Source organism: Malaclemys terrapin, chromosome 3 (genome assembly GCF_027887155.1).
Source record: "Malaclemys terrapin pileata isolate rMalTer1 chromosome 3, rMalTer1.hap1, whole genome shotgun sequence".
Taxonomy (NCBI): Eukaryota; Metazoa; Chordata; order Testudines; family Emydidae; genus Malaclemys; species Malaclemys terrapin.
In genome coordinates this window covers 149,291,946-149,315,431 of record NC_071507.1, presented here as the reverse complement: position 1 = coordinate 149,315,431, position 23,486 = coordinate 149,291,946, and the positions used below count along the sequence as shown (strand labels likewise).

Here is a 23,486-nt window from a genome sequence, read left to right as displayed (position 1 = left end):
CCCTTCGGAGTCATTGGGACTGCTCAGTGCTTCATGTTATTTACACATACTCACTTAGGTCCCAATTTATTCACGTTTGTATCACCCATGAATCTTTTCCAGGATATTTAGAATCTAGAAATTTATACAACTTAATGACCCTACTTTTTTGGAATAATAGAGCAGAAGGCCTGCCACCTTAAAACAATTACATCTAAGGAAATAGTGGTTTGTTTGGTGGACTTTGTGTGTTAGAGACTTTTATGAGAAAACAAGTCTTTACCTAATTCACAGATCAGCTAAATCTGAAAAAGCATCTAATCATAGATGAGAGTTGGAGACTTGTCATATATTTATCATTCTGGGACATCACTTTTTAAAAATAAATACCTTGTGGACTTATCAAACGTGTATTTGTAGGGAATGTAGGCATTCCCTTGAACTATTTAAAATTATAAAACCATTCAGACTCATTGAATTTATTTTGTGTGTTTGCAGTGAAAAACAAAATAAAATACCGAGCTAGTGCCTGCATTAAAATACAAAAGACTATTCGTATGTGGCTTTGCAAGAGAAAGCACAAACCACGGTAAGAAGGGAGGGATTTCATAAGGTTCAAAAACTGTTTTTTTTAAATGTTGATATTTCTTATGCCTAACTGAATAGTCTTAAGGTGAGAGTGTCAAACAATAACTTTATACTAGCAATATTTTTAAAGTGTGGATTTAGTTTTTGCATTCATGCTTATTCAAATTGAATGGACGAGTAACACTTATTAGAAAATTAATACAAATATTGTGCAGTATTCTGATTAATCTATGTATAGACATTCTCAAATAAAGACCAGTAATATAGAATCATAGGACTGGAAGGGACTTCGAGAAGTCAGCTAGTCCAGTCCCCTGCACTCATTGCCGGACTAAGTATTTTGTAGACCATCCCTGTTTGTCTAACCTGCTCTTAAAAATCTCCAACAATGGAGATGCCACAACCTCCCTAGGCAATTTATTCCAGTGCTTAACCACCCTGACAGTTAGAAAGATTTTCATAATGTCCAACCTAAACCTACCTGGCTACAATTTAAGCCCATTGCTTCTTGTCCTATCCTCAGAGGTTAAGAAGAACAATTTTTCTTCCTCCTTCTTGTAACAACCTTTTATGTACTTGAAAACTGTTATCATGTCCCCTCTGTCTTCTCTTTCCCAGACTAAACAAACCCAGTTTTTTCAATCTTCCTTCATAGGTCACGTTTTCTAGATCTTTAATTATTTTTGTTGCCTTTTTCTGGACTTTCTCCAATTTGTCCAATTTTTTTCTGAAATGGGGCACCCAGACCTGGACGCAATACTCCAGTTGAGGCCAAATAAGCGTGGAGTAGAGCAGAAGAAGTAGTTCTCATGTCTTGCTTACAACACTCCTTTTACTACATCCCAGCATCATGTTTGCTGTTTTTTTTGCAAGTGTTACACTGTTGACTCATATTTAGATTGTGGTCCACTCTGACCCCCATATCCCTTTCCGCCGTACTCCTTCCTAGGCAGTCATTTCCCATTTTGTATGTGTGTAACTGATTGTTCCTTCCTAAGTGGAGTACTTCGTATTTGTCCATATTGAATTTCATCCTATTTACTTCAGACCATTTCTCCAGTTTGTCCAGATCATTTTGAATTTTAATTCTATCCTCCAAAGCACTTGCGACTCCTCCCAGCTTGGTATTGTCCACAAACTTTATAAGTGTACTCTTTATGCCATTATCTAAATCATTGATGAAGATATTGAACAGAACCGGACTGATTCATTATGCCCTTCCAGCATGACTGAACCATTGATAACTTCTCTCAACCAGCTACCATGTTAGCAGGGAGCACTTGGCTATTCTTATTGAACAAATGAGGGGCTAGTATGAAGGACTTTTTATTACCTAAGGGATGCAACTTAAAAAACCCGACCTCTCCTTTTTGAATATTTCTATCTATTGTTACAGGTATCACTTAAGACTACTATAGCTGAAACAGACATGGTGAAATATTGTTATCTTTGTTTTCAGTTTGTGTACGTTCTGCATTTGATGTCTTCTATTTTACTGTTTTCTCTGGATAGCAATTTTCCTCTTTTATTTGAGTCTTTCACACAATAACAGGGAGGAGAGAAAAGCCGTTTAAAAAAAAAAATAAGAAAATGTGGTTGTAAAACCACAAAAAAAGCATGGTTGTACCCAAAATTACTTCAATTTTTATTGGTTGTGTTCCTTTTGCTCAATTCAGTCCTTTTAAAGGTGTCCTGCTGAAGCCCTGTGCTACACAGGTGCTGAATTCCTCCTCCAGTTCTTATTTATATGCCTTGACTACCTTGCAGGGATCACCTTCTGGGTAGTTGAGTTTCTGTGATGATTCAGATTCCAGTACTGCTTCAGGTTAATTAAATGGCAAAACTTAATCTTTAACCACTCAGATTTCTCCAATAATGGTGCCTCTAATAATTTGTTTTGAGATGTGGACACTAGAGATCACAAATGCATTTCACATTCTGTAGGTCACTTTCTGACCATAGACTTTAGTCACTGCTAATTGGGTTCACTTTATTAATAGTCAAAGGCTCAATATGCCAGTACTCTTCCTCTGTGCCATGCAATCCCTATGTGTTTGTTTGATTTGCAGAGTTACGGGGCTTGTTTACATGGTGTGGCAGTGTACACAATCGGTGTGAGATTACTGAAGCACACTAGTGTGTTGCACATTAGTTGTCTGTGTGGACCCTGTCAGTGTCCACTAGTAGGATTTAACATAGTGCTATTTCAAAAAGTACTAAGTTAAAGCACATCAGCAGGCCTACATGCATCACATTAGTGTGTTTTAGAAATCACATTCCTATAGTGCACATTACCCCCATTCCAACCTGTGAAGACATGCCAATAGTTTAAACAGCAGATTTAAAAAGGGAAATCAGGATTAGAAATCAATGTGAATATTTACTGATACTTTAAAAAAATATTTATCGCTACTTTACAAAAACATCTTAAAATATAGTGATCTTTTTTTTTTATATTCACAGCATTAATGGCCTAATAAAAGTGCGTACACTGAAAAAGAGACTTGATAAATTTAATGAAGTAGTAAGTGCTCTGAAAGAGGGAAAGCCAGAGATGAGCAAGCAGATCCGGGATCTGGAGTTATCTATTGATGCTTTGATGGTCAAGATTAAGGTATTACATGACAATAGAACTTTTGAGATGGTTTTTAACTTCATCTGAAATAGAAGGTCAAAGCCTTTATTTATAGTTAGCATTTAATCCAGAGTTTTTAATACAAGTGCCATAAGTTAGGCTTCTAAATTCATGTTTAGCCATCTAAATAAAGAGGCTTGATTTTAAGAGGTGTTGTGCACTGCCAAATCCCCTTAAATTTAGTTGTGCTCAGCATGACTAAAAATAAGCCTGCTTATTTGGCACCTAAATCGATATTTAGGCACCCTAACTCTAAGCATATAAGTTTGAAAGTTTGGTCTTAATGCATATTGTGATGGATGTAGCAACCCTTTTGATATTGTGAGATAAACGTATTACATGAGCTTCGTCTAGTGCTGCAAAATATGGTGCTTAGAATAATGTACAGTAGCAATGTTTTAAATTAATTGGGGTTTTGGTATTACCTTAATTGCTTAGTAGAACATGGTGCTTAAGAGGTTTTGCATAACTATCAAGCCAAAGAAGATTACCACAAGGCCAACAGTGTTATCTAAAAAGACTAAATGTTTTCTTTTTGCTTCTCAGTGAGCTCATGTGTTGGTTTTGAAAATGCCTCCTGAAGAGGTTTATGTATGATATCTGACTGAAGAACTTCTGGGAATAGCAGGTTTAGCTCAGAAGAATGAAAACACTGAGCACTAGGAATAATTTAAGGAGACTATGTCTTTATTGTTTGGTTCTACTGAACCAGTGCCAAAACTCTGATTTTAGTCTTATATGGCGACAACTTTGACTATAATAAAGGACTCTACCAAGGCTGGTAGCTTTGACATTTGTCTCAAGCATTGGTAATAAAGTCCACACAAAATTGACGCACATTGAAAGAAACCTAACATATTCGACTTAATTGTGAATGGTTCTACTGTCTAGGAAGATGACGTTTTAGCAATGGTCCCATTGCAGTGGGATAGTATCTTTTTTTGATGTTTGAAATCCCAGTTAAGAAGATACTGAAGTTTTTAACACAGAGCAGGTAGAATTTTGACCTTAGTCAACCTTTATAGTGCCTATTTAAAAAAAAAAAAAAGTAATAGTCATGTGAAAAAGATGAATCCTCTAGTATGCATAGAACACAAGACATCTGAGGAAAAAAGTAAACTGAATATAGATGAAATGTCATGATTGTTTGCATGAATCAGTGTGAAAAGGGGAAGACAGTGAAGTGGGAATTAAATAAAACTGTAGCTATCAAACATTTTTCAAAAAAAGTAGTGGGGACCATTACCTTGTCCAGTTAAATAATTTGCATCATATTAAGCTCATTTTAAATACTGGTATGTTTGTTTCTTTAAATGTTGGTGACTAGTAAAAATACCATACAACGATATGAGTGCCAGGGTAACGAGAGGTGTAAAACCATCCGCTGTGTTGCCATATGATTAGTATTGTATGTAACTGATCAACATGAATATCTTTCTTAAGGGAGTAAGGATTGAAAAGGGATGATATGCTTCAAAGAAGTGAGGTCCTAGCCAGTCCTCAGCTGTAAGGATGAAGGTTATTTGTAGTTTAAAGTGACAAGTGAGACAAAATAGAACTCCCTATTGTGCTCCCCCAAAACAAAACAAAAATGCAAATGCAATGTACCTGTAATGCACTTTTATAGGGCTTTATATTTTTCAAAATGCAGTACAAGCATTACTGAATATTATCCCCTATATTTCATATTTTATTTTCCAGGCCACTGTGATGACTAGGGAACAGATACAGAAAGAGTATGATGCTCTAGTTAAGAGCTCAGAGCAGCTTCTGAGTGAGCTGCAGAAAAAGAAGCAGCAAGAGGAGGAAGCGGAGAGGCTGCGACGCATCCAGGAGGAAATGGAAAGAGAAAGGAAAAGACGTGAAGAGGAGGAGCAACGTCGCAGAAAGGAAGAGGAGGAAAGGCGACTGTGAGTCTTGAATTACATAATCAGTTCTGGATTCAAAAGCAAACAGAAATGACAGTCTAATCCATTTGTTATTAATATTAAAGTAGCACCTAGAGGCCTTGGCACTCCCTTGTGCTAAGTGCTGTACAGACATGGTCCCTGCCCTAAAGAGCTTACTGTTTAAATATAGACAAGATAGACAAATGGAGGAGGGAAAACTAGAGTCAGGGAGAGGTGAAGTGACGCCTCAGGCACAGGTGGGAATAAAAGGTCTCCTGACTCCCAATCCAAAGCCCTGTCCATTGGACTACTCTGCCTCTCAAGTTGCCATTTAGATTTATGTAAGATGCTTAGAATCATAGAATCGTAGGTCTGGAAGGGACTTTGAGAGGTCATCTAGTCCAGTCCGCTGCACTCATGGCAGAACTCGGTATTATCTAGACCATCCCTGACAGATGTTTGTCTAACCTGCTCTTAAAAATCTCCAATGATGGAGATTCCTCCCTGGGCAGTTTATTTCAGTGCTTGTATGTTTCTTATTCATTTATGTTCTGTTATAATTTATGTAATTACCAAATGCTTTCTCTTGTTTTTATTTCTTGTATTAGAAAATCTGAGATTGAGGCAAAGAGAAAACAGGAAGAAGAAGAGAGGAAGAAGAGAGAAGAGGAAGAAAAACGTATTCAGGTAACATTTTAATTAAATTTTCGTGATCTTTCATTTAAATCATCCTGTTATCCTCTTTGAGCAAGTAAAACTAGAGGCTCTATTCTCAAGATAATAAAAGTGTTGTGGTTACCATAGTTAATATAAGCATTGACAAAAACAAATAGTGGAATTATAGTTAGGTAATTCAGTAACTGTAGAAGTGGGGAAGAGGGAGAATTTAATAGTGATTGGTAAGGAAAAAAAACATTTTCCATGTAGGAATACAAGTGTGTGTGAATGAGAAGGAGAGAGAGAGAGAGAGATTATTCTAGATGGCAGGAGCTGCAGTATAGAGTTTTGTGCAAACAGTGTCCAGCTTGTGTGGAACAGCCAGGGCCGGCACCCAAGCACATGCTTGGGGTGGCACCTGGTAAGGGGTGGCGGGGGGAGCGCGGCGCGGCATTCAGTGAGGGGGCGGCGCGGTGCTCGGTGCTCGGGGGGGGGGGTTCCAGCGGCACTCGGCGGGGGGGGGGAGGCTCCGGCGGCACGGCGCTTGGCGGGGGGGCGGCGCGGGGGTGCGGCACTGGGTGTGGGGGGCTTAGGGGGCGGCGCTTTTTTTTGCTGCTTGGGGCAGCAAAAAAGTTAGAGCCGGCCCTGGGAACAGCATTGAGGAAAGCAGTGACAGATGGAAATGATAAAGAGAAGCTGAGGCTATTTATGTGAGCTGAGCATGAACAAGTCCATGGAAGTTCTTAAAAACCAGAAGGCAATATTGAATAGAGTCCTCAAATTCATGGGGACTCGTTAGCATTGTTTGTAGATATGACTGAATGCAGATGGTGAGCAGAGTCAGAAGGTGCCATTTTAACAATCGCTCCTTAGTACACTCCATCTCTAAAGGCAGACGTGAAATGACTGTGTGGGAAGAAAACTAGAAAAACCAAGGGCTGAATCTTTTAATTAAAGGACAGGTAGAGGCAGTGCTGCCACAAGTATAGGAGAACAAGGGATATGATGGGCAGGAGTAGAACTGAGACAGAAAGGAACTGGAAATGTTCTTGTAGCTATAGAGGCTGTCCAAGACAATGCACGGTGGCTTGTGCTTCCCCCAAGGTGAAGGAAAATGAGGGAGAAAGGGTCATTGTCAGCAGAACTGTTGTTAGTTACACTGAGGAGAGCATTTTGCATATGATTAAACCAAAATCAAGATTTAAATGAATCAATATTGTTACAAAAGGAGATTGAATTGATAATTGATAACACACACACACACATACACAGTTTCTCTGTCTCTGCGTCACTGACGCACATTCCCACTCCCCCCAGCAGCTCAAAAAGTGTAAATTAGATTAAGTTCTATGAATTATCAGATTTGGCTGTACTAATGGTGCATTTTCTACAAATAATGTAATGTTAGTAGTATGATACCTAACCACACCACAGTGCTACTAAATCTTATCTGCGAAGTGAGGTTAGACTTAGGCCCCCGTCCCCCTTTTTTTCCTTTCTTAATGAGTTCTCTATATGGTGGGTTCCAAAGTGAGAATTAGTGAGGTTCTGATATACTTACCACATAAGTGTCACAGTTCAATGAAATATAATCATGTAATAAAAAAACCACTGTTGCAATCCATAATATGTAACTGGTTAATTTAAAGTTATTTTGTAAATTTTAACTCTGAATATCATGGCTTTAATTTTAAAATATTGATCTAATGTGGCATTAAGATAATTTTGTGCATTGAAGTAGCTCTATACAGTAGTTGAAGAAGGAAAAATAAATCCCAGCTGGGAAATATAACACTTTGCTACAGGGAAGTAATGAGAAGTCTGTTATTTACAGCTGTGACATTTGACTTCAAATTGTTTTAAAAAATAAAAATATCTTAATTTAAAAGTCTTATGCCATAGCTATGTTAAATTGCCTACTGTTAAATAAGAATTGTAAAATATAATATTTCTTGCTAGTTGGAGATAGGATTTTTTTACTTAGACATTATACACCTCTACTCGCGATATAACACGAATTCGGATATAACGCAGTAAAGCAGTGCTCCGGGGGGTGGGGCTGCACGCCCTGGCAGATCAAAGCAAGTTCAATATAACGCGGTTTCACCTATAACCGGTAAGATTTTTTGGCCCCCGAGGACAGCATTATATCGGGGTAGAGTTGTACTTATTTCTGCATATAAGCATAATGCTGTTGATATAAATGAATATTTAGAGTTTTTGTAATTTAGAAGTAATCAAATCCCAGAACAATTTTTACAGTAAAACAAGCTTGTAAAAGAGCAAGCCTGCTGTAGAATGATTGACAGAATTGCCATTGATATCACAATCCCATCTACCTTCCTACCCACCTTTGCTTTCCTGCTGTTCATAACAGACTGTTAATCAAACGAAGAACATGTAATGAATGCAAATTCTTTGTTAATTTTGGAGTTCTTCAGGAAGCTGTCTGTCACTTCTTATACTTTCCTGAGTCCTAGAACCATTTCAGTGTGTTAAATATTGAAGTCTCACATACACACCAACCATGGATCACTGTTCTATTTGTTCCACGTAGAAAGCATGTTTTTTTTTCTCACTATTGACGGCAGGTTACAGAACAATTCTTTCTAATGTTTCTTGGCATCTTATCAGTCTCTACTTATGAACAGTCTCTTAAATAGTTATAAACAATAGTTATAGATTTCAAATCCATTCCATTGCTTCAGCGGTCAGTGTTAAGAACAAGTAACGGCTAGGACTAAAAATATCTGGTCTCTCCGAGGACGTGCAGGTGAAGGTGCTGGCCTTTGCCTTTCAATAGTCTAGACTTTTTAAATTATTTTTTTTTAAAGCTCATTCCCAAAATCATGTTTCAGTCTTTAAGGCTTTTGCAGCTTGGTACAGAGAGGGCATCAGATTTGCACTACTAAAAGCCATATCACAGCTACAATCAGGCTATATCAATGCAGATAGCAATCCTAACATAAACCTAGAGAGTTCCAGGATGCTTACAGCTATCAAGGGGAACAAAACTCTCTTGGAAGACATATTTTAGTTGCAAATATATCATCCAGATGGATAGATGCAATGCAGATCCAACTCCATCCTCCTAGATTCATGAAGACAGTGATGTTTTTCTCATCCCAAATTAAGAACATAAGAATGGCCATACTGGGTCAGACCAAAGGTCTATCCAGCCCAATATCTGTCTTCCAACAGTGGCCAATACCACCAGGTGCTTCAGAGGGAATGAACAGAACAGGTAATCATCAAGTGATCCAGCTTCTGGCAAAGAGAGGCTTATAGCCATTGATGGACCTATCCTCCATGGATTTATCTAGTTCTTTTTTGAACCCTGTTATATTTTTGGCCTTCACAACATCCTTTGACAAAGAGTTCCACAGATTGACTGTACATCGTGTGAAGAAATAAATCCTTTTGTTTTAAACCTGTTGCATGTAAATTTCATTTAGTGACCCCTAGTTCTTATGTTATGAGAAGGGGTAAATAACACTTCTTTACTTTCTGCACACCAGTCATTATTTTATAGACTTCTATCATATCCCCCCTTAGTCATCTCTTTTCCAAGCTGAGGAGTCCCAGTTTTATTAATCTCTCCTCAGATGGAAGCTTTTCCATACCCTCATCATTTTTCTTGCCCTTTTTCCAATTCCAATATATGTTTTGAGATGGGGCAACCACATCTGCACGCGGTATTCAAGATGAGGACATACCGTGGATTTATATAGAGGCAATATGATATTTTCTGTCTTCTTATGTATTCCTTTCCTAATGATTCCCAACATTGTTAGCTGTTTTGACTACATTGAGGGGATGTTTTCAGAGAACTATCCATGATGACTCCAAGATTTTTCTTAAGTGATTACAGCTAATTTAGACAGCATCATTTTCTATGTATAGTTGGGATTATGTTTTCCAGTCTGCATTACTTTACATTTATCAACACTGATAATCTAGGCTTTTTTACTATTTAAAATTCTTTCCCAGGGTGATGTTAGAATTCTCTGAATCAGAACATTACCTTTTTGTTCTTTTTTTTTCTGAAACCTTGGGAGCTGCCGGCTGGGAAGGTAGCCACCAAGAGCATATTGTCTCTGTCCTGGCAGGAGCTGGGTGCATTTGCAGCATTATTGAGGCTGCAGGAAAAGGCCCAGTAATGTCAGCAGAGTGCCTTAAACTCTGTTCACTATAATTTCTTCCAAACTCTTCTCTCACTTCTAACTTGCTATCCCTGTGCTGCCATCCTTGCTCTACCTGCCTTTCATGCTCCTCTCCACCCCCCCGCCCCAGTACCCTGACCCTCCTTTGCTCCTGTTTACTCCTCCCCTTCACTCACCCTGGCCCACATAGTAGTAGTAAACAAAAGTGTGGAACTAGCATGACACACATAACAAAGAGGCTGAATCTCTGCTTCAGTTGTAAAAATGAGCTCAACATTAACTGATTGTGCTGGGACCAGTGTCTCTCTCAAAATAATAAATACTGCCAGACTGCATACATTTGATGTAAAAAGACCTATTAGTTGCTGTTTGGTTGAATCCAAGCCCTTTTTTTCAAGATTATACCAGATGCTCAAAGTCAAGGTCTGTTCAGAGATAGTTTAAATGGATTAAATTGTATCCATTGAGGAAGCAAGTGTCCCACTGCTAGAAGGATTTAAGAATTGATCAGCTAGCACTATGATTGTCTTTGTGGCTTGCATATGTTGTATTTCTGGGTCTGAAATTTGTAGGTCTGCAATGTGAAGTACGTCTTACACTTCTACTCAGCTCCAATCTCTCTGTTCTGGGTCTAGCACAGATGCCCAATTCAGGAGGGCATTTCTTTGGTTTGTGTAAAGTTAATTACTCATTTCTCCTTCTGTTTATTGCTGCTACTAGCTAATCTAATGTAGGACTCTATAGAGGGTAGTCTCTGCAGGAGAAAGGATGACTACTTAGCAGTTAAGGATGTTATTTGACTGCATCGCTGGACTTGCCCTCCATCACCATCTCTTTGAAGTCTTAGTCTAGATTTTTGACTAGAGGAGAGGAACTGATGAAAGTTGGGTCATGGAACTTTGCTCACTTGGGTAACATGCTCAGATTGCATTTGATATGCATGCATGACCCCAGTGGTTAAAAATGGACTTGTGAGAAAGAACAAACTGTTCCCGTACCTTTACATTTAAATTGGTAGAGTTTTGCCATTGACTTCAGGCAGAATCAGGCCCTTAGAGGTTTACAGTAATTTTCCTGATCCCTTCCCTGATGGGCCATAAACAAACATGCAGGAACATATTTACAAACATATTTGTAAATGAATTGGTAAAAACAGTATTCATTGCCAAAGTCTTATGGAATACTCTAAATAGATAAATTCAGGAATGTTGCCTATAGTACTACAGAGCATCTGAGCTTTGACTCCATAAACTCTTCTTGCATGACTCTCATGCCTAACAGAATTGTGAGGAGACCTTGATGTGTTTTATAGATGGAATAATTGTCTCATCTTTTGAATTATGAGGCTGTAATTAAGTTAATGGGCTCAAATGGTTTGATAAACCACATAGGAAATGAAGCTGATATTGAAACTATTTCTCCCTAATGTATCTCTTGATTTACATGTGTCAGAAAACGATCCCTGTGTCTTTTCTGTTTCTACTGCTGCCACTGTCTCCCCTCATTAATACTTCCTGCTATTACCTTCTTCCTTCCCAATCATCTGTAACTACCACTTGAGCAGTCTTCCGAGCTGTTTCAGTGGGTCCTCTTTGATCATTGAAGGTATCCTTTCTATAGTTGAACATATAACTTGCTCTTCAGTCAGACTGGTGATGCGACAGCTTTGAACTATAAGCGAATTTTGCATGCAGAATAATGCGCTTAATTCTGCAAATCATGTATTTATAGTTTGTTGGTTTTTTTCAAAATTCACCTTTGTAATATCACTTACCTAGTTTCAGAGGGGTAGCCGTGTTAGTCTGAATCTGTAAAAAGCAACAGAGGGTCCTGTGGCACCTTTAAGACTAACAGAAGTGAGGTTCTGACCCATTAAAGCTTATGCTCCCAATACTTCTGTTAGTCTTAAAGGTGCCACAGGACCCTCTGTTACTTTAACTGATTGTTTACCTTTGTAGTAGTTTCTCATGGTGGGTGGGTGAGTATAAAGCATTTATTAAAAACATATGTTTATACTACGCAGGCTGAAATTGAGGCACAACTAGCTAGAGAGCGTGAAGAAGAGACCCAACAACAGGCAGTCCTTGAACAGGAACGTCGTGACCGTGAACTTGCGATGAGAATTGCACAGAGTGAAGCAGAGCTCATCAGTGATGAGGCTCAGCTTGATTTAGGATTGCGAAGGTATGGTCATTTAGTACTCTTACTTTACTTTCAAACCTTTTCATTTACAGATCCTATTGTTATAAAATACGGAGATCTTGTGTTTTTAATTAAGAAATAAAAGTAAAATGGGGTTTTCAAACCAATATATTGGAGTATTACATTTTCCAAATAACACTGTCAAATTTGTTGAAAAATAGCTTGCTTGGCTTAAAAACTCTTAGTTAGTTTGCAATGTGCATATAATCATATGTAATCCCCCTTTTGGCACTGGCTAAGTATCTGTATGATGTGTGAACAAGAGAGGGGTACCTCAGTCTTTGGACAGTCCCAAAGTTTCTATCATCTGAGTTCTTCTGGATCTTAACTGGCAAATACAGAATTGGAAATGCGTGCATAATCCTGTCAAGGTTAAAAAAAGCCTATATGAGCTGACTTTTTAGGCACTCTATTAAAAGATATAGACCCTCCAAATGTTTTTTTTAGATAATGTCACAGCATTTGCTTTGTCATTGATATTATGTTGTCTTTCATGTAATTTTATAGGGTAAGTACTACACAGCCGCATTGGGTGTTTACTAATAAACTTCTTAGACAGCTAACATACATATAACTGATTTATTTTCTGAGAGACTTGGCCCTATTCATCTGTTCTTCATTGTGTGTGTTGAATGCGTTTTTCCCTGTGTGACTTGTGGTTACAAAATTCAGCTTAGAGAATCTCCATGATCTTAATTTTACACATAGAAGAACAATACAAGTACTCTTTTTCATAACACTTCACTAAACTGATAATGGGTAATTTTATACAAAACAAGGAGCTATCTTTTAATGTAATGAACCTTGTTTAGTTTGGTGTAGCTGAGATGACACCTTGGCAGTTACAGAAGGGATTATATTTGCAAGCTTATATTTGTTACTTTACATTTCCAGTAACAAATCCATTCAAATATTTTAGATAGAATTAAAGAAAAAGAGCTTAGGCAGTTTTGTACGTTCAATATTGTATCTTTGTCAGTCAGAATTCTATTTTAGAAACCATGACATAATGAAAAAAATAAACTTTTTACAAACCAGAAAAGTATTGTACATAATGTATAGTGTACCAGAAAACTAAATGTTGCCATGATTGCTCAGTCTGTGTGTTTTCTGAGTAATATAAAACTATTGGAATATTCTATCACTGTTCACTGTATACGTACAGGAATACAATGGTAAACTTGTACCCTCCTGCTGTCAGCCAATCAACATACAAATATTACTTCTGGTGGAATTCTGCACCAAAATTTTTAAAAAATGTGCACACAATATTTTAAAATTCTGCATATTTTAGTTGTCAAAAATAGCACTATATGATCTTGCAGTTTCAATTATTTTGGTAATTTATTTAAAAATACCTGTCAGCAAGGATATCTCTAACAATACAGACACACACAAAAAAATCCCCCTCTTCCTCTCCCCCCCCCCCCCCCCAGGAGTAGAGATTTAAAGAAATCCCTATGACAACCCAGTTCCTGCTTCTCTACAGAGCCCAGCTGCAGACCCCCCAGCCCAGACATTGGCATCCCCTCTCCACCCAAGGATCCAGAGGGTGAAACAGCCTTATGCTGGGTCCTGTGCTTGCATGGAGTTTCCTGTGTGCCGCTGCTTCCTTCCTTCGGGGTGCGCAGAGAACTGCAGCTGCAGGGAACCCTCCAGCTCCCTCCCTCTCCCGGGATCAGTGTTTTCTGTTTGAGAGCTGGGCTCTGCCTGGTCCAGCGGCCCCCAGTGGGAACCAGAAGCTTTGCAGCCCATTTTGAAGGTGGGGAGTGGAGGGAGGAAATTCTGCATGCACAACATTAATTTCTGCAAAATTCTGCGTTGCGCAGTGGCACAGAATTCCCCCAGGAGTAAAATATAAAATGTTAAAAAAATGAGTGCCATTTACTTGTCAAATGAAGAACAATGAACCCTCCATAATCCACTCTAAGACAGATTGAATAGAGTGATTATTTTGTACAAGAGAAGCATCTTGAAAAGTTGGCAGACAAGGAATTTCTAAAAACTCAAGAAAAAACCCAGAAAATCCTTTTCTGTTCTTTTACATCCTTTATTACAGCATTTTACTTCAGTGTATATATAGATGATATGGTTATAAAATACATGGTATGATATGTATTTTTGTTGAGTACCTGTATTGACTTACAGAGGTTGCCACTGAAAAGTCAACAGTCACTAACAGTCATCATACAATAGTTATCTCAGATACTGTTGTTTGGTATCAGTTGATAAATGTTGATGTTTTAACAGCAACCACTGTAACTTGCAGTTGGAAATTCAAGTGTGATACTTACTTACACAGACAGAGTTCTGGAAGCTTTCACTTCCTCCCTTGTCTTTAGTTTCCTATACAATCTATGCTTTTTTGTATCTGTCTCTCAAATCAAAGAGCAACTTTTCAAAACCATGTGTAGGAATGCAAAATGAGTAAATTAAGGTATGCAGCTCTACATGATGATAATGAGGGCAAGTTTGTGGCAGACAGATCAGCTCCTGTAGGTTTGAATCAGTAATAGATCTTATTCTTTAAAGTGCTTCCATTTCCCTGACCTTCTCTTAACCTGTGAGGGTGAAGAATGAGGTTTAGATTATATTATGGTCCCAATTGGATATTCTATATACATATACTTGTTTTGAGGAGGTTTAGGGACTTCCGAAGCTCTGCTTGAGAATTTGCTTTTAGATGACAGAGCAAGAGACATGGTTCCCAGGAAAGGAAGGCCAGTGAAGCTTTTCAACAGCTGAGGGGAAGGAGTAGAGCTGCACCAGAGGCACCTAGAAATGCCGGGTTGGAGGGAACATAGGAATGGCCATACTGGGTCAGACCAAAGGTTCATCAAGCCCAGTATCCTATCCTCTGACAGTGGCCAATGGCAGGTGCCCCAAAGAGAATGAACAGACAGGTTGTATCATCAAGTAATCCATGCCTTGTCACCTAATCCCAGCTTCTGGCGAAATTGGAGCCCAGGAAGGGGGACTGGTTGGCAAGTAACCTTCCTTGCAAGACATATGAGGAGGAGGAGGAGCAGGGAGAGGTGTAGCAGTGTAAAAGCATTGCAAGCGATTCTGATCTTCCCCACTTTTCCTGCTGCCAGAGGATATGCCTGGCCCTTCTGTCTTCCCTGCCTGGGATGCCCTTTGAAGCACATAGGATGAGTAGAGAAAAAGGATGCTTAACCTTCCTTTTCCTCATAACTTCTCCAGTTTCTCTATCTATTCAGATGGTAGGGGAAGGAATCCTCTGCTTTGAACCACTGGAAAGAGAACAAGGATCTGGACAGCTTAATGTGGCAACATAGTGTCATTAGAGATCTCAGGATATTCTAGACACACCTGAAAAACAATCTACCCATTTTGAGCTATAACTGAGTCTCTTCCTCCCTTTTTTTGTTTTTGTGCATGGGCATGGACATGTGCGCACACACATGGTGAGGGTTGGGAACCCAGCAACACTATCTAGGCTCAGGGAATAAGTGAGTGCAACCACACTTAAAAAACAAAATACTTTTGACTGGGAAGCTTTGACAACACTTTACAAAAACGTCCATCTTGTTTTCCATCAGTGTAAATCCTTTCTTAGATTATTTCAACTGTAAATGCAGTGAAGAAACCAGTTTGCCTTCGTTATAACTTTCTTCGAGGCATAAGCAAACTAATTTAATTTCTAACTGCTTGTGTATAGGCACCTAGAAAATGTGCTTAGAAAAGTTGTGGAAATTTTGTTCAGTCTGAATCAGCCATTCTCAAACTTCATTGCACTGTGACCCCCTTTTGAAAATAAAAATGACTACACTACCCCAGGAGTGGGGACTGAAGACTGAGTCCACCCGACCCCTGCCACCCGAGCTCCACCACCCCGGGCAGAGGGCATATAACCTAAGCCCTGGATGGTGGGGCTCGGGCTTGGACTTCGGCCGTGGGCCCCAGCAAGTCTAACACCAGTCTTGGCGACCCCATTAAAGTGGAGTCGTGACCCACAGTTTGAGAACCCCTGGATAAAATTGAGTTCAGCAAGTTTTTTTTTTAAAATCCCTTTTACACAAATCCTCACAAGACATTTTAGTCACGTTGGCTGCAGGGAGAGGTTTGAAATTTGAAGCATTGCGTGGAAATAGTGCTCAGAGAGAAGAAATTCCTTTGTGAGATTTGGAGAGGCGGGAACTAAACATAACAAGTTAAGTATTGAAAAATCACTGCTGAACATTCTTGCTCAGTGGGTATTTGTTAAAATTTTAGCAGACTCTAATACCTTTGTGTTTTCCTTGGGGGCAGACGAACCGCACATTCCAACATGCACAGGCTTACATTGCTGTAACTTGCATTTCCTTCTCTCCCCTCCCTCACCCCATGTTCAACCTTATTGTTGCATAACATACTAAGTATACTGAACTCATTCAGCCTCACTGCCTCTCCAGTGCTTCGCATAGCATTTCCACAAACAATTTTGGTTTTACTTTTGCATCATGACATGAGCAAAAGTATTTTTTTTCATCGAACTATACTCCTTTTGGAGTACTTAATAATCAGCACCAGGAGCTTTTTTTAGCCAAAAGCCATGTGATGATACAATAGTACGTTCTGTTTCTAAGGAGCCTAAGTAGTGACTAATATGTTCTGCCCTATCGTGCTGTTTAAAAAAACAACAATTTGTAGCATGTCCTTCTGTAAACAGCCTCAATTTTTATTCAGTGTACACACACTCTGTGTGTTTGATCTGTTTGACTTTTCAGGTTAAGTAAATGAATACATTGCCATTTTGTTTTCTTATTCTATTGACATTTACTGGCTTGGTTACAGTATCTGGTACCAAAATACACACTAACCCTTTTAAATTTTGGTTAGTCTGTCACTTTTGAATATGTTATTTCATTACATATTTCTGGAGAGAAATCTAAATATGGATGTATTTAATAACTGTGTACTGTACATAAGGATGTATGCCATATGGATTACTGTTGATACTGTATTTGTGTACATTCAGGACAAACCATTTCAATTCTAAGTGTCTTTTCACAGATTGGATGCTGAAATTATTCAGCCTGTTCCAGTATTTGCTAAGTAAGAATTGTTCCCTTTTTTTTGCAGTATGCTCAACCACACATAAGTACATCTGTTGCATGTCTGAGTCTTTGATTCAGAAAGATTAAATCAATTGATTATGTACAAATAAGTAAATTCCAGGTTATAATAGGAGAGTAATAAACATAGCCATGGTGAAGTGAGAAGGCCATCTATAAATGGAGTAAGGCTTTTCTGAATTATTTTAATTTCACTTTTTCTAATTGTGTTACTCTGATCAATAAATTCAGAAGATTAAAGAAGGAAAAAAAGGCTTCATAATGCTCAGCCTAGATCAAATAAAATCATTAGATGATAAATAAGAGGAGGATGGGAGAGAGGGAAAAGTTGAACTGATTGTCCTCTTGACATTTCAGATTATTAGAAAGCTAATTAGGAAATTGCCAGACTAACCTAAATATCTTCTGTTTGCAGAGTCAATGGAACAAGGCCTCAAATGACTGCGTATGACACTTTATTTTCACTGAGTTTTGCACTACTTTCTTATTATAGTAATAATTCCCTTATTAGAAGAAATTCTTGTATTGTCCTTTTATTAATCTGTTCCCCTATAATAGTAAGCATCGTTATACATTGACCTTTGATAATCAATTTTAATTCTTCATACCTTATACTTTGCTTATGTCTAAGAAATATTTAAAGTTAATTATAAATAGTGTATGTAAATTCAGTATCTAGCAAATACCATGAATTTTAACTAGCCCGTATGAAAGAGGCAAACATTCATAAGGAGTTACCACAATATAAATCAGCATTTGGTTGAAGTTTATTGCTCCTGCATTAGTTTTATCTTAGACATAATATACCATCAGTCATAACAGACCTTATTAATATTTGAATATAACACTTTTCTTATGTACACTTATCACTTTTCTTATAGGGAACAAATGGCCAAAGAAATGTCAGACGTTTTGTCTAGGTGGGTGAATAGACCTTCCAAAATTAATTTAATCACTCAATTAAATGAAATCATAAACTGAAATGGGCTGATGCATATAAAATAATGGAATTCCATATTTAATTGCTCAATGAAATAAATCAACCTTTTCTTTTGAATGAAATTGCTGCATCAGTATGCTTCCTATTCAAAATCATTATCTGATTTCTTTCTTTAATTATTTTGCCATGACATTTATTTGATTGCATAAACATGCTCAGAAGGAAATTATCAGTAAATTGCACCTTAAGGTTTCTTTTTGAATAATTTCAATAGATAAGGAAAAGCTTCGAAGAGCATTCTTTTCCCACTGTATCTGAGATGACACTGACAAGTTTCCAAAATTTTCAGGCAGCATGCTCACAAGTTCAGGATGGTGTTAATAAGGACATAAAAAGTGTTATGTTTATGTAACCATAAGTAGCTTTTTAATAAGAAATTAAATCCAGACATAATTCCATTTCAAACAAAATGAAAATGTGAAGTTTACTTTGTTGTTAGAACCCTAGAAGAAGTACTCTCTGAAGCATTGAAACACAAAATGCCAGATGGTGTCTGTTCAGCAATCTTGGTATAATAATGTATCAGTTTTATATTCTAAATAAAATTCTGTTTTATTGAATTACTAACTAAAAGGTGTCTTTGGTAACCTCAAGGATAAAAAGCAGCCTTATGACATGCTGTCTGAAGTTCACATGAAATCTTACTTTCTTTTTCATTTTTAAAAATAAACCCTTCAGAAAACAAGATATTATGCTGTGTGTGTGTGTGTGTGTGTGTGTGTGTGTGTTGTGTGTGTGTGTATGATCTTACGATATTAGTATGTTTGTTGTGCCATTTCTTAATTGTAGTGCTGATAGTATTAAACACAGCAGATGCTTACGTTTGCACAAAAACATTACATGCAGTATTTTTGAACAGGAGAAAAGGAAGATTAGCACATCCAATTGAAATTGCTGGGGAACATAGGTAGGGGGGTTGTAGAGTAGCTGAGTCACTGGAGTTAACATGCCCTTAGCTTCCAGAAAGTATCACAAGAATTTTGGTCAAAAGTGGTAGGAGCATAGTTTTTAAGTTCTGTCCATAACCTAGCATTTTTAATGTACACTAGTGTGACTGGTAACTTGTTAAATTCAATTGTTTAGAAACTTTTGATTCTTCTTTGAGTGGTGGTACCTATATTTATTCCATACATGAGATATGCGCTTGAGTTTGGAATTTCTTATAAGCAGTGTCCATTGGCTTGCACATGCTTCGTAGATCTTTGTGCTCACAACTGATAGCAGAAAGGACGGTGCAGACCGATGCCTCTCCAGATCCTTCTTACCACCATGTGGTGTATGTCGTAATATTTGGTGTCCTCAGCTCCTTTTTACTGTGTCATTCCTTTATGAATTTTATATAGTTAATTTTTGTAGTTTTTATAGTATAGCGCAGATAATTAGATAGCATTATTTCCTCCTGCCCAGGAACTTTTCCCCCAAGAAGTCTGGGATTCTGCCCAGGCTCTGGGGGTTTAAAAACTGTTTCCTGCCCTCACTCCTTTACTGTGAGCAAAGAACATCAACGCTGCTTCTACTGCCTGGGTGAGGCTCACATTTCTGCTAAGTGCAGCATCTGCCACACTTCCCCCACAGAACTCGTGAGGGTCGGGAACTGAGAGTCAGAAAACACCTCATGGAGAAGGCAATGAAGCCCCAATCAGAGCTGGGCTGTGGACCTCCCACACACACATTCTACATCATCCTCAATAAGCAGGCAGTGTACCTCCTGAGCATGGGTTGATGAACAGATGCTAAGTCTGCTAAGCCTAAAGAGAAGGCTTCATCGGAGAGTAAGGGGCATTCTCATAGACATAAGGACAGTCATTTATGTCTGAAAAGAAGGGATCCCTCCCTGACCCCCTCAGGAGAGCCAACACGCATGGGTGCTCAGCTCTTCAGCCCCCTAAATCTTCTTGACAAGTCAAGAGGGCACACAAGGGTACGGATCCATGCTTCCAACACTGGCTGTAGTGGTGAAGACACATGGTAGCGCCTGTTGCTTCGATCCACTTTGGGAAACGAGGCATTACCAATAGCAATGCTGCCCTGGAGGAAGCCAACCACCATGTGACCAGAGAGGCTCCGGCTCCCCCCAATGGACTCTCCTCATACTCCAGGATGGTCAGAGATGTGTGTCTCCCTGGAGGACATCTTTTGGTCTCCCCCCATCCACATTCACCATTTCCATTGGGTCCATCCATATTCCAAGATGTTGTTACACGGGAGGAGGAATCTATCACAAGGAGATAGAATCATCACCCCATTCCATCTGCCAGCCTACAAGCACAGCCATCAGGAGTCTCTGCAGCATGGAGGAGAGGTGGCCTTGGACACGGGTCCTAGAAGGTCAGGATTCAGGCCTCCAAACCGACATGGGCTATCCTGTGCCATGGGGTCCCCCTCCTCCAATGGATCCATCTTATTGGCATTACTGCGGATCGTGGGAGTCCTACCCCCAGACACCTAGGATCTATGCATGAGTCCTACTTGCCATTGCCTGGCCCTACACAACTGGCCCTACTGGCATATTCAAAGGAGGATGGCAAGCCAGATCCGATGGTTCTGGGAGCAATCTGTTCAGTGTCACTGGATAAGGTGACCACTCCATCTTCTTTGTCTCCACTGGATGACTTTAAACAGTACCAAGAGCTCATGCCTAGGGTAGCAGCAGTGCTACAGATCCAGCTGGAGGAAATTCAGGAGCCTCAGCACAGCTTACTAAACATTCTGCAGCCCTCCAGTCCCTGTAGAATGGCCCTCCCTGTCAATGAAATTATCGTGAACCCAGCAAAGGCCGTTTGGCACACCTCTGCTTCTTGTGCTCCCACCCCTAAGAGGGCCAAGAAGCATTGCAATGTCCCATCCAAGTGGGGAGAGTTCTTGTTCTTTCACCTTCTGCCAAACTAGCTGGTGGTGAATATGGCTACAGAGCGGTCCAAGCAACAGCACCCAAAGGATACTCCCTCTGATAAGGAACATGAGATGCGACCTGCTGGGAAGAAAGGTCTTCTCTTCCACCTCCCTCCAGGTCAGGATCTCAATAATTATTAGGCCCTCGTGTCCAAATATAATTTTATCAATTATACTAGATTTCTAGAGTTTAAGGACAAGATCCCTGTGGAGGATGGATCCCACTTCCAGGCCTTAGTAGATGAGGGCAAATTGATGGCAAAACTTGTCTCCAACTCATGGTGAATGTAGCAGATACCACATTGAGAGGAATGCTGTGGCCGTTGTCACGAGGAGAGACTTGTGGTTGCAATCCTCAGGTTTCCCTAGAGAGCTGAGGAGTACTGTCCAAGATCTTTCCTTTGATACTATCAACTTATTCCACAAGAAAATGGACAAGTGTCACCACTCCCTCAAAGACTCAAACAGCGCTTCACTTGCTGGGCTTTTATACCACAAGAGGAAGCCTCATAGACAGTGGTATAGGGCAAGACCAATTCCTAAGGCCTTTTACCATCAACTTCCTCAGGAGCCACCACGCAAGAGACAGAGGGTGTATAGACCTAGGAACCTAGCCTCTGCAACATCCACTGCCAATTTGTAGTCTAATCCCTAGGTGAAGCGTTTCTTTTGATGAGACTCTCAAGACCCATGTCCCTTTATTGATACCTCTTCATTCCCCTGTTCAGATTGTTTGGAGGCCACTTTACCCAGTTTGTCAAAGACTGGAGCAACCTCACTACAGATAAATGGGTATTAGACATTGTCTGTGGAGGCTATCTAGTTGAGTTTCTGATAACTACTTTCCACAAATGTTCTATCATCACTCTCCCTAAGAGACTCTCTGAGTTGCTGGCCACATGCTCTAGGACCCATCTGTCCATGAAGGTGGCCTTTTTGATAGCTATAGCGTCAGCCAGAAGAGTCAGTGAATTGAGTGTCGCAGGCCCACCATAAACTACATTCCATAAAGAAAAGATCTTGCTACGCCCCCACCTGAGATTCATACCTACGGTAGTTTCCGAGTTTCAAATGAGTCAGGTCATCCACTCACCTGTTTTTTTTCCTAGGCCATGTGCCTTGGAAGAGGAGAGAAGACTGCATTTTCTGGACATCTGGAGCACTTTGGCTTTTTATCTACATAGAACAAAGGATGTTAGAAAGACACCAAAACTATTTGTTTCCATTGCTGAACAATCAAGAAATCAACTTATATTGGCTTAGAGACTTTTGAAATGGATCTTGGGTTGTATTACCCTTTTGTTACCAACTAGCTGGCATTCTCCTCCTATTCCCCCCCCACACACTCCCCCAAGAGGTAAAAACTCATTCTACTGGGGGCAAGCTACTTCAGCTGCATCTCTGAGAGACATACCCGTACTAGAGATATATGTAGGACAGCTTCTTGCAACTCTTTGCATACCTTCACAAGACATTATCCCCTGCTGCAGTTATGAACTGTGCATACAGCTGTGGGGACAGCAGTACTACAGACAGCTATCACTTCTGCGTCCTCGCACCCACCATGTGTTTGCTTACTGCTTGTTAATCTTCCACGTGTGGAATACAAATAGGGACCATCACCCAGAGAAGAAATAGAGGTTTTATCTGGAACTGGAGGTTCTTCGAGATGTGTGGTCCCTATCTGATTTCCACTACCCACCCTCTGTCCCCACAACTGTGGATTGGTTATACTCTGGTAAGAGTGGAAAATTGGACAGGCATCAACCCATTATGTCCTCCATTAGGGAGCACAAGGAGAGCTACAGCACACATGTGGGCCAACGGATGCTGTTTGAAAGAAATTCTGGACTCAGGCACACGGTGTACGTGTGTATATCCCATGTGGAATACAGATAGGGACCAGCCATCTCAAAGAACCTCTGGTTACAGGTAAGTAACCTCCTTTTTGAGACAGAATATTAATAATCAACTGCCATTCTGGTTTTGATCCATACCCATTATTTGGATTGTTGTATAGAGTAATGAAGACTAACAGTATGAAGTGGAAAGAATGAGTAGTACTTGTGGCACCTTAGAGACTAACAAATTTATTTGGGCATAAGCTTTCGTGGGCTAAAACCCACTTCATCGGATGCATGCACTGGAAAATACAGTAGGAAGATTTAGATATAGATATATACACAGAGAACAAGAAAAAATGGGTGTTGCCATACCAACTCTAATGAGACTAATCAATTAAGGTGGGCTATTAGCAGGAGAAAAAAAACTTTTGTAGTGATAATCAGGATGGCCCGTTTCAAACAGTTGACAAGAAAGTGTGAGTAACAGTAGGGGGGAAATTAGCATGGGGAAATAGTTTTTACTTTGTGTAATGACCCATCCACTCTGTCTTTATTTAAG

At 39.4% G+C, this 23,486-nt stretch overlaps 1 protein-coding gene across 10 annotated transcripts in view; it reads left to right on the top strand.

The window, feature by feature from the left end:
- MYO6 (myosin VI) overlaps positions 1-23,486 on the top strand; it is a 163,209-nt gene that overhangs the window by 125,641 nt on the left and 14,082 nt on the right. For 5 of the 10 annotated variants that reach the window (XM_054021868.1, XM_054021864.1, XM_054021869.1 and 2 more), the window contains 8 exons: positions 478-568; positions 3,031-3,181; positions 4,904-5,112; positions 5,700-5,778; positions 11,935-12,095; positions 17,130-17,171; positions 17,607-17,636; positions 18,073-18,111. In XM_054021868.1, the coding sequence (XP_053877843.1) occupies positions 478-568; positions 3,031-3,181; positions 4,904-5,112; positions 5,700-5,778; positions 11,935-12,095; positions 17,130-17,171; positions 17,607-17,636; positions 18,073-18,111 (802 nt within the window). The remainder of the gene's footprint in view (positions 1-477; positions 569-3,030; positions 3,182-4,903; positions 5,113-5,699; positions 5,779-11,934; positions 12,096-17,129; positions 17,172-17,606; positions 17,637-18,072; positions 18,112-23,486) is intronic. The other 5 variants (XM_054021870.1, XM_054021871.1, XM_054021874.1 and 2 more) reach the window with 3 other exon arrangements.